The sequence below is a fragment of the Paramormyrops kingsleyae genome, chromosome 20 (assembly GCF_048594095.1).
Source record: "Paramormyrops kingsleyae isolate MSU_618 chromosome 20, PKINGS_0.4, whole genome shotgun sequence".
Classification (NCBI taxonomy): Eukaryota; Metazoa; Chordata; class Actinopteri; order Osteoglossiformes; family Mormyridae; genus Paramormyrops; species Paramormyrops kingsleyae.
In genome coordinates this window covers 19,719,201-19,731,015 of record NC_132816.1, presented here as the reverse complement: position 1 = coordinate 19,731,015, position 11,815 = coordinate 19,719,201, and the positions used below count along the sequence as shown (strand labels likewise).

General features: G+C 48.6%; 1 protein-coding gene across 2 annotated transcripts; it reads left to right on the top strand.

Moving 5' to 3' along the window:
- The first annotated feature begins 3,891 nt into the window (after positions 1-3,891).
- Positions 3,892-11,434, top strand: LOC111848404 (ectonucleoside triphosphate diphosphohydrolase 7-like). Of its 2 annotated transcripts, XM_023820367.2 has the most exons (13): positions 3,892-4,042; positions 4,471-4,537; positions 4,811-4,993; positions 5,169-5,374; positions 6,511-6,661; positions 6,935-7,038; positions 7,153-7,212; positions 7,655-7,806; positions 7,943-8,109; positions 8,491-8,812; positions 8,916-9,001; positions 9,297-9,458; positions 9,917-11,434. In XM_023820367.2, exons 2-13 carry the CDS (start codon positions 4,530-4,532, stop codon positions 10,134-10,136), a joined length of 1,821 nt encoding a protein of 606 aa, XP_023676135.1. In that variant the 5' UTR covers positions 3,892-4,042; positions 4,471-4,529; the 3' UTR covers positions 10,137-11,434. The 2 variants fall into 2 exon arrangements, with proteins under 2 accessions (XP_023676135.1, XP_023676136.1); XM_023820368.2 differs by lacking the exon at positions 7,153-7,212.
- Positions 11,435-11,815: the final 381 nt, after the last annotated feature.

The window sequence follows — 11,815 nt, the reverse complement described above, 5'->3', positions numbered from 1 at the left end:
CGAGGGGGAGTTTCTCCGCAAGCCACTGCGTTCCTTTGTGGGGACTGACGTCAGAGGCGCTATTCTCGTGGCTGGGGGCCACTCATACGGTACGTTTTAGTGCAGTACTATAGTTTCTTGACCTCCAACAAAGCCTAAACTGCATCATTAGCCAGTGGGTCCTAACTGCTTACTGTGGCACTGCAGCTGGCAGTGAAGCGCTTTCGTGCTGAACTCCCGCCAGCAGAAGCAGACGGTGCAGACCCGCACCAAGGCAGCGCCGGCCGTTACTCTCCATTAGAAACCAGATTTCCTTGTTGTTATTATTTGTGGTGGCGTGGGGGGGGGGGAAACCTTACCCCACATGTGGCCAGTAATTAATCATTTTAGGGGCCGTGCGTGGAAGGAAATTAGGCTTGACGAAAACCTCCGTGTGAAGGACTTGTTTTCCAGGAAGAATGTTTCTTAAACAACATGTTGCCTCTTAGGATGCAAATCTTACAAAACAGAAAGAAGATTTCAATCCATTCCTTTATTTTTAAGCCACGTATCTCTGTCAGGGTCATGGCACCGGGCGATAGGTAGGTGGTACACCTTTTACAGGATGCCAGGGTACAGCCAGGCAACGTTAATGTTTTCAGGGAAATCTCAACGGCAACTTAAGATTCGCTTTCAGATTCGGAACTAGAAATTTCTACATTATTCACATTAAGTATGTTATCTTGTACACCTATGACCTTCCCTTCCAAAATGTAAACCGGTGACCGTTCAGGTTGAAGCGTATGTCCCAGCCCACAGTGCCACCTGCTGCCTGGTAAAAGAATAGTTAATGAGTTAGCTAATTATTTTAATTTTTTTTTTTTTTTTTTTTTTTTTTAAAGCTAGTCTTAGCCTGGAAAATCAAACTGCAACATTATGGCGAAATTCCTCTACTGCTAGTCTTGTTTTTTTGCTACATAAGCAAGAGATCTGTTTATTAAACAAGCCCCTTGAAATGAAACACTTGCGGTAAATAATTACAGTTCAGTGATTGTAGAGAGCAGATTATGTGGCTCACTTGTAAGTGGGTCATGTTAAGTAAATTATATCTTATTTAAATATTTAATATCTTTTAAACTCTGGTAATTTGCTAAGCGGAGCATATGAGATTAGACTGCCTGCCTCCAAATTTCAGAACCTGCATTTATAGTAAACACTGTTCACCCTTTGACTGTATCATTATCGGGGATTTATAAAAGGGAGGCTCGGAATTCAAAGACCGTTACTGAAACTAATTCGCAGTTCGCCAGCTCTGGGGTGTTTACACACAGGAGTATCCGAGCTGATCCATCACAGCGGCTGGATTGAGTGAGACGGGCTGTAGGAATGAAAGTGGCAAGTCACGTGACCACAACGCATAGCAAGCAAACGTTTCTCGACCAGAAACCAAAACAATTTAAGCGAGTGACAAATGTACATCTCTCACACTAGTCTCGTTAAAAATCTACCTGGAAGAAAACCACGAATTAATGATAACAGAAACAGGGCACCTGAGAGATTAAAATGATTGATTTTGAAAAAGATTTGGTCGTTCAGGCTGGTCAAAACCTCGCATCATAGTGACACCTGGTGGGTAAATGGTGATCGATCAAGCCAATAATAGATATTAAAACGGAGTGTAAATGAAGTAGAAAATGTAATATATGCAATAAATCATTTGGGCTAAAATATATTTTGAACAAGTATGCCTTCGTTTTGTTGTACTTCACCTCAGCAAGTAAAAGATGGCGCCATGCAACAGACCTGCATCATTTTGTAGATCTTTGTATGACATGAAGTGAAATTGATTAGTTGTCATTGTTGACACACCACAACACACAAGAAAATATGCCCTCTGCATTCAAACCCAGCAGGGGGAGCTAATTCAGCGCCCGGGGAGCAGTGCTTGGGGGTGGTACTTTGGTCGGGTACCTCAGTGGTACTTCACTGACCAGGCATTCGAACCAGCAAACTTACAATTACAAGTGCGCTGCCCATCAGGGCCACCACTGCTGGGATGGCAGCAACGAGCACAGTTTATTCTGCAAAACAAAAACACTAAAAAAATTAAATAAAAATCAAGCTCAGTGTTCAGGCAGAGGCTCAAACAGGAGTTACCAGGGTACTATAGATTAGGCCAAGGGTCTCCAACTCCGGTCCTGGAGAGCTACAGTCCAGTAGGTTTTCTATCATACCCGGCTTCTGATGAGCCACAGCTGTTCTCAGGTAAATACCAGGAGCAGGTGTGGCTCATCAGAAGCCAGGTAGGATAGAAAACCTACTGAATAGTAGCTCTCCAGGGCCGGAGTTGGAGACCGCTGGATTAGGCAGACTCAGGGGCAAAAACAGGAACCCTCTGGGTAACACAGAACACAGTAATGTCAGTGGTTGGAATGGACTGCGGCAAGATTTTGCAAAGAACTAAAGTCTAGACAGGCTTTATATAACTTTGGGAAGCTGTTTAAATGGCTGCTCATGGAAGGGATGGCGATGTTTGAGGTGGAAATAGGATTCCTTATATACTCTACAAATAGCACAATGATTAATGTATAAAGAGAGGCAACTATACAGCAGGCTTACAGAAAATAAAGGTGCATTTTGGTCAGTTTGGCAAAGAGATAATAGGTTGATGTTGCCAACAGGATAGGAGGCTGATTTTATAAACCGTGTTCATTACGTTAATGGATATGGAATTTGGTTGACTCACGCTAGTGGATGGGATCGTTATGGAGTGTATCTCTGTTGGTAAGCAGTCTATGTTTGCATGGGCTGGAATCTTATAGGCAGCGCATTAAGGGGTCAGTACTCACCGGTACAGAGTCCTGGTGCCACACGGTCTTTCCAGAGTGCCTGCCGTGTTTCCGTAGTGCCACCTGGTCCAGTCTCACATGCAGTGCATAAGAAGGTGAAGTACTGGCATCTGTTTTCCCCCATTTCAAGCACAGCTCATGACTGGAAGACTAATCATGTCACCAATGGGAACCAAATGTACAGCTGGAGTGTGTGACGGTCAGGTATTGTTACTGGCTATATCACTGTGGCCGGTAGGTGTCAGAATTTCTAACTTTTGAGTTAACTTAGCAAATTAGCAAAACGCTGCGAGAGAGGTTAATATATAGGCGATCTGGCTGTAACTGTATTACACCCATAGATTAAAAGTAATATTAGCTCAGACAAATTACGTTAACCAAAGTTAACTTTGCCAAACTGAATTATGTATGTAAACATCCACCCATCTTCTCACCACTTACCCTCATCAGGGGCCTGTATTACCAAATCGGATTTCGTTCTTAGCCGAATAGCTTGTTATGTTTTAGGTAATCTGGGCTAAATGTAGGCTTAAAAGAACGAAAGTAATGTCCATTTCAACAATGGTATCTTAAATACGAGACATTATTTGGCTAAGCAAAAAATCCTGCTTCGTGGTACAGGCTCCAGAGCCGCCTGTCCCATGCATTATAGGGCACAAGGTTGGGGTACAGCTCGGATGGGATGGTATCTGAGCATCTTTTCATATAACGTTTAGTTCAGTAATTGCGTATTCCTGGGACGGAATGCACTAGATACATTCTATAAGATTTCACCATTTGAACCTAAACCTTACAATATATTTTCCATTTTACTTACGTTGAATTCGATATCTAGTTGCTTATTACTAGAATCGTAGGTTTTATTTAGATGTAGTTTAAGGAACAGTATGCTGTATAACTCAGCTCCGTGTCCTTTTATCGGCGTGAACAGCACACCAGCGACAGTTAGTGTCGGTCGAACAGTAGCAGAGCCCGGCCGCGTTATAACACACGTGGCCGGCGTCCGAGCCCAGATGAATGGGGCGGTCTCACGCCGCCGGCGTTTTGCGACAGTGCTGCGGTTTCCTTAGTGACGTGGCGCCGTATTTCGTCACAGGCAGGTCGCTGACTACGGCGTCGGCGGCGCTGAGACGGGGCGGTGTGCTGCAGCGATAGCGGCGACATGAGTGACTGCGTATCGCGTTTCTCCGGACCAAACCGGGCAGCAGCGTGGACTCTCCGCCAGCCTGTCTAAGGTACAGGTAATACCCGACTAACAGCGTGCGTGCGGCGTTTACCTACCTTGACTAGCTAACCGGCTAATAGCTAGCTTTATATATGTGGGCAAACTAGGTACTTTATTTTCTGGGGGGGCTTTACCATATAAATACACATTTAGGTGATCAGGCAGTTCAGGTTTAATTTAACTGTCTGGTGATGTGGGGAATAATAATAGTTGATCAGTTTATTAGTACATTTAAGGTCAACTAACGGTTTTGTGCCGAAAGCGGAAGCCACTTTCAGTCGAAGTTTTGCGGTTCTATCGAAGCTCGCCGTCCTAATAGGAGCAGTTGTTATTGAGTTAGTCATCTTTCTGCCTGTTGTCGTTATTGCCAAGTGGACATTGAGGTAAATATGTGTCTCTGTCTGACTAATCTTGCCTTACCTCTTGCGCGGCGCTCAGAAGACCGCAGGGTCCAGGTGTCACGTGACCATGAGAAGGTGACAGCCGCTGCCGGACCCATGGCCAGGTAGGCCATAAACGAAAATCTGATTGCTGCTCCGGGCTCGTTGTGTCGGTGATTTTGCCTAAATTAATGCGTTTTTGAAACGTGGTTCACACTGATTGTGGAGATCAAAATGCAATAGCTGAATAAACTGTTGATGTATGGCTCTGTGCGTGTCACACCACGTTCTCAGTTTCTTACGCCGACTGGCAGTGTCGGAGCGTGATGTTTGGGTTGGTTTTGGGCTGAGCCCTGCAATGGGGATTGGGACTAACAGTGTCGCCGCTGCCTCTCCAGGTTGAGTCTATCCTGCCGTCTTCCGGCCTCCTGGCATTTCAGCCTGTCACTCCTGTCCCTGGGGTGCCTGCCTCGACAGCGCCTCTTCTGGCCAGTGCTTGTGACATGCCTGCTGCTGCTTCTCCTGGGCCTGTACCAGACGGAGCACTGGAAGCCTGCTCAGCAAACAGGACACGTGAATAAGTGAGCAGAGTGGGAAAACATCAGTTATCTCACACGTGATTACAGTGCAGATAGGTGCATATTAACGGCATAGGCTGCTGCGATTGAATGACCGTTGGCCCCGATTACAGGAGAGTTGCACTGGTTGTGTTTCATAGATGGCCTTCGTTCAGGTTTAACCATCTCTCTCTGGCAGGTATTTTTCCTTCCTGGAACACATGGAGGCGACTGACGTAACAAACCGCGCGCTGAACTACGGCATCGTGGTCGACTGCGGAAGCAGCGGCTCACGTGTCTTTGTCTACTACTGGCCCCCCCACAACGGCAACCCCCACTCGCTGCTGGACATACGACAGATGCGGGACCACGACCGCACCCCCGTGGTCAAGAAGATTAAGCCAGGTGTGGGGGGCTAATTCATCTAGGGGGAGTTGGGTGGGAGAGAATGGGAGCAGTGATTTCCGCGTTCTAGAGATGGACAAAATGACGCTTCATGAACCATTTGCTGTATTTTTTGACCCCACTAGATGGTGCTCTCTGTTCAAAAAAGGCCACCATGCATCCCCCAAAACAACCCAAGAGCACCATCTAGTGGTTAAAAAGTACAACAAACATTTGCCCATCACTACTGCGTTCCATTTGAACTCTGAAGTTGGAACTTCCGAGTTCCTAGTTGGAAATTTCAAATGGAACACCGCCTGATGTTCCAACTCAGAAAATCGGAGGAACCTCTTCAACCCCAACCTCAGGATTCATGGTGTCAGCGCCCAACCTCAGGAGAAGTTTCAGCTGTAGTTATATGATGTTCATTAGCACTTGCATCTTATTTGTGGCTCATTAAATTGGTCATAAACACTGCTGTCCAACCGATATCTGGGCACATGTTGCTGGGTAAATGGAACACGGCATAAGTTGTGGTCTCGGGGGGGACGGCGCTTTATCTGTGATTTTGAAACGTGGAACATGGCCACCTGTTATTAAAACACATGTTATGGAAGGTAAATTCCCAGGCTTTTCGGGCTTATCAGTAATTACTCAAGTTTTCCATGATGTTAGGAAAAAAAAACTTAACAAGGAAGTGTTTTCTGCTGATATTGCCCCATCTCCCATATTTTCTAAATTGTTTGCACACCCAGGTTTCGTTTGCAATTTTTTAAAAACATTTTTTTAGTAATATTTGAGTAATAATAGAGTTTTAATGAAGAAATCCATGCCTTATCCAGGTATTTCTGTTCTATTTTGCTATATTCATGGTGTGTAAACTGCTGACTGATCCATGAGTCAGGAAACAAAACCATTTTAGCTCAAGAAAATATAGGTTCTTACTACAGAAAGTGTGACAAAATCTAAATTTGTTTGGGTTTGGTGGAGTGTGGCGCGTGCCTTAACCTAGAGGGTCCTCAGTCTTGTCGATGGAGTTAGGGCCTGCATTACACTTCCTGTTTGTGAGACCTGTCAGCATTGGTGGAGATCTGTATCAGGTTACCCCCACCCCACATTGGCTGGCCGGCGTCATGTGACTCTCTGCTATCTTTCAGGCATATCCACCCTGGCGCTCATGCCTGACAAGGCCAGCGATTACCTGCAGCCCCTGCTCAGCTTCGCGGCAGCTCGCATCCCTAGGGAGAAGCACCGGGAGACCCCCCTCTACATCCTATGCACGGCTGGCATGAGGCTGCTGCCCGAGAGGTGGGCCACCCGTCCGTCTGACATCCTGGGGCCCGCGCCAGCTCCCTCGCTGCGCTGCCCACGGTGCAGCAGATGGCGAGGCGAATATGCAGGTTTCCGAGCTTGTGTGTGTCAGCCAGAAACCTGGGAGCAAAGAAGCCTATTCATATTCTGCTGTTTACATTTGTTTCTTTGTTTGCGTGCTCGCATTCTGCGCTGCAGATGTGGAGCCAAGACTGTAGTGCAATGGGCCTCTACATGTCTGATGGATGGACTGCGCTGTTGTCGTTCCAGCCAGCAGGTGGCGATATTGGAAGACCTGGCGAGAGACGTGCCCACAGAGTTCGACTTCCTGTTCTCCAGCTCACAGGCGGAAGTGATCTCTGGGAAACAGGAAGGTAAGAGAGGGCAACTTGGGTGCCCCCTGTCCTCAGGCTGCAGCACCCGCAGCTTCCACATAGTGTGTGCATTATCGTGTAGTCAAAGGCATGCTCTGCTTTTTCTCACTGCAGGAGTTTATGCATGGATTGGCATTAATTTCGTGCTTGGCCGCTTCGACCACGCCGACGAAGGTGAGTGTGAGCTTAAGAAGTGGCCCCGTTTGCCCGAATTAGAGCGCCATCTGCACGCTGTATTGGCTTCGCATGTCACTTGTGGCATGGTGATGAAAGACGGACTGGTGAGAAGCGCGGTGTTGAAAGCCGCAGGCTTGTAATGCAACAGTGCCTGACTGTTATCCTTGAAGAAGGATCTTAACCTGACTGTATAACTGTGTGATCTAAGGAAAGACTTTCAGTAATGCTGACTACTTGTTATTGGTATAATGTTACATTTCCTGATCCTCTTTATATTGTGTGAGGTTAATTTTTAGGTTTAAATATTTGCTGGCTGATGAGGATCTGAGGTTGTGAACAGTGTCTACTCCACATTGGGCAGAAATTGTTGATTGTTTTTGTGGGAAACAGAAGATAAGCGTGGTGGTTGTCACAACACGACCCAACATGATTGTTGCAGGGGAGGATGCTGTTGTCGAGGTTACTACTGGAGTGCAGAATCAGGAGCCAATCAGCCGCAGGCGTACGGTTGGCATCATCGACATGGGCGGAGCCTCGCTGCAAATAGCTTATGAAGTGCCCACTGCCATCACCTTCAGCTCACCCGAGCAGGTAATGGCTGCCCCTGCCTTTAAGCCGTTTTCTCCGTTGTAAACTCCTGAGATGCAGGCTTTAGATGTGGAAGTTAATGATAAAGTCTCCGTGTGGGATTAAATGATGTCCTTTACCTCTCCACCTGCCCTGCCAGGAGGAGACAGCCAAGAACTTGCTGGCAGAGTTCAACCTGGGCTGCGACAAGGACCACACTCAGCACGTATACCGTGTCTACGTCACCACGTTCCTGGGCTACGGGGGCAACATGGCACGGCAGCGCTACGAGGATGACCTAGTCAACAGCACGCTGGCCAGGAACAGGTGTGTGTGTGTGTGTGTGTGTGTGTGTGTGTGTGTGCACGCAATGCACTGCTCATTTTTAGATCATTCATTACCTCTTTAATTAATTAGTATAATGTGACCAGTATAGGTCTCACTTGGAGAGTCTATTTCAATATATGACATGATTTGACTTCCTGGGGATCAGATTGATGTTTACGAACTCAACTTGGACACTTGGGACCCATGTTCACCAAGTTGCTTTTCAGTCAGTGACTAGATGTGGTCGGCATCTAAGGAGTGACCTGTACACCTGAGCGACTTTATCTGTCATTCAGTAAAAGCTCAGTGTAATGGGCATCAATGTCACTGTCTGTCATGGTGTCAGCTGGACCTCTTTCTGAATGCGGCTACGCCCCCCAGGCTCACGAACGATCAGACGGGCACGGGTGAATCCACGCCCTACCTAGACCCCTGCCTGCCGGCGGGTCTCTCCGACACGGTGCAGCGGAACGGGCAAACGGTCTTCCTGCGGGGGCTGGGCGACTGGCAGCGGTGCCAGGAGACGGTGAGGCCGCTGCTCGGACAGCCGAACGGCACAGCCTCCCTGCGCGGTGCCTACCAGGCCCCCGTCGACCACCACAACAGCGAGTTCTACGGCTTCTCCGAATTCTACTACTGCACCGAGGACGTGCTGCGCATCAGCGGACAGTACGACAGCGGCCGCTTCTCCAGAGCTGCATCGGTAACCGTCCGGCTTACCCGTCTGTGTCTGTTAAGACGGCCGGATCCGTCTCACTCTCTGCGGGCTTCCCGCTGCCTCGACTTCACTCTGCCTCTCGTCACAGGATTATTGCGCCACCAAGTGGTCGACGTTGAAGCAGCGGCTGGACAGCAAGCTTTTCTCCATACAAGCAGACCTTTCCAGACTAAAGTACGGCCTGGTTCTTTCCAGTATTTTTTTTACTCTTTATACTATTACCCAGTTTGTTATTAATTACATTCCTTCCGGACACCACTAATGAACAACAGCGGTTGGGGGTGTATGTTAAGCAACTGGAATTTTCTGTTAATCCCGACAAGGACACACGTTTTGCCCTTGATATAATGAACATCAGCTGACTCGTGTGGGTTAATGTGCAGTGAAAATGGTGTAAAGGCCTTTTTACGCAGTGATGGTGTGTAGCTTAGACACTCTGTGTAAAATGAGCTTTCGAACTTCTGACAAGGTACCAGTGCTTTAAGTCGGCCTGGATGTTCGAGGTTCTGCACACGGGGTTCCGGTTTCCACGGGAGTACATAGGCCTGAGGACGGCACAGCTGGTCTATGACAAGGAAGTGCAGTGGACACTAGGGGCCATGCTGTTCAAAACGCGATTCCTGCCGCTCAGGTATGCCATCATCAACCCCCCCCCACCCCAGACACACACACACACCCACCCCTATCTTTAGTATTTATACCCTTCTGAAATTTAAGGCTAACAGTTTTGGCCTTGCAAACGTGTAGCTCATCTGTTATCCATTTATAGATCTGCAGTGTAGGTTTCTGTTGGCTAATGTGATCCCGTTTTAGTGTCTATCTTTAGGGTGTGATAGCAGCCCTTCCTGGATTTTTAGCTGCGGCCTTCAGATGACGAATCCTATATGCTCTCTGCCTCCAGCCTTGTCCCTTAGTGACTTTGCCACCCGATAGTCTGTGAGCCTTAGATCATATACTTTACTGATCCCGATCTAGAGCGTTTTATAGTTGCGCAGTTTCGGACCGGTAATGATACAGCTTCCTGCTAATTGGTTGGACTTCCCTGAATTTACTGCCTCTGTGTGTGTGTGCGTGTGCGTGCATTACCAGGGACCTCCAGCAGGAGTCGCTGCGGCCATCTCACACCAGCTGGCCACGCATCGCCTTCGTCTACAACCACTACCTGTTCTTCGCCTGCATGCTGACGGTGCTGCTGGCCATCCTGCTGTACATCCTGCGACTGCGGCGCATTCACCAGCGGGAGCAGCGGCAGGTGGAGGCCCTGGACCTGCTGTGGGTGGAGGAGGGCGAAGCCCTGGTGGGGGTCTAAGGGACACGGCAAAGCAGCGGACGCCCACGGCAGGGTTTTCGGGTGGGGATGGGACGTGGATGCATATAATCACCTCATCGGAGAGACGTAAAGGATGATCAAGGAGTTTAAGAGGGAGATTTCAGTTCTACTCCTCCGTCCTCAAGGGGGCACCGTCCACCCAGCACAAGCGTCTGGCTGGGTTGTCAACATGGCCACATTTAGTTTTGCCGGGCATCTCAGGGTCGCCTCGTCCGGGGCTCCTCCGTCCGGGGTCACGGTCGCCGAGGGGTTCGAGGCCGGGAGAGAAGCTGAGCGCACCACCTCCTGGAAGAAAAGCGCCCCCAGTTCCGAGCGGCAATCTGGCCGCTGCCAGGAAGCCATAAAATGTTTGTTTAAACAAGGTCCCGGTTCAGCGGAGAGCCGCCTCCCCGCAGGACCTTCATGGGGGCCCCCCCTGTCCTTGCAGCAAAAGGGGCGTGTCCTAATACTGCCACAATGAGAAATGGCAGCACGGCAAATGAACTTTTTTCTTTTTTTTTACGGGGTAGTGTTACGCCGTGTTGCATCAGATGAAGGACAGTGCTGATTTCAGTGCTCGGCTTCCAGCGTCGGGGGGGTGGGGGAGGGGCATTAGCACAGATATGAAGCCAGGTGATTCTAAACTTGGGTGACAGTGTCGCTAATTGCCAGCCAGCAGAAACCGACGCGAAGGGCCCGGATTCGCGTCCGTCAGTCTGATTTACGTGGTGACCGAGACCGTCGTCATGGAGACCACCGCTGCCAGGGAAGTAGGTGTGGGGTGGGTGCTCGCTGCAAATAGAGCGTGGTGACAAATTGAACTCCCGCCTGTCGTTCTCTTTTATGCTGGAAACGTGCCCCCAGCGAGCGCTACGCACCCCACCCCACCCCCATACCGCTGTAAATATTTTCCTCGTTTTGTGCCGAACCATGTTGACTTTTTCCCTCATCGTCTGAGGCACTTGTACGTCTGGCATTACCGAAGCTGATTTTTCCCGCTACTTCTTGAACTACCAAGGAACACCTGTGTACTCAAACATGTGAAAGGTGCCTTTCGGTGGTTTGGTGATTTCCCCCCCCCCCATTTTCCAGGTATGAATTGGTTTGGTTACAAAGGCCAAAGGTCTTCAGTGTGATTTGATCAGTTAATCAATGATGGGACCTAGGCACCTAACCATCCTAACCGGGCATTGTGCAATGCAAATACAGGGCAAAGGAATGCTATTCGGGTGGGGCTCTGGGATGACTGTTTGGGCCACAAACTGCAGGCTTATTAAATTATTATTTTTTTTAACTGAGCCAGAGTTGTTCATGTTGCTTGCTGCTGTGACATGTGAGCTAATGCCTGAAGTGGGCATGTCTGTATCTCTATCTCCCCCCACTCACCCCGCAAGAAGACATTTTATTACTTGAAACCAATTAACCTAGAGCACGGCCAAGCATGTAACTGAATGCCGAACAGAGCCAAAGGGTCAGCCGGCACCTTTGAAGGGTTAACCTGCAGCCTTCGCCATTGTCTCTGCTAAATGCGAGACTCGTTACTTTACCCAGTAACAGCAGGATTAGTTTAATACCCCAAATACCTCCCAGGGATCAAACTGGGCCTTCTTTCTTAGGATTTAACTGGATTTTCTACCAGTATAAGGCCTGCTGAAACAGAGTAGGACATGGCACAATTC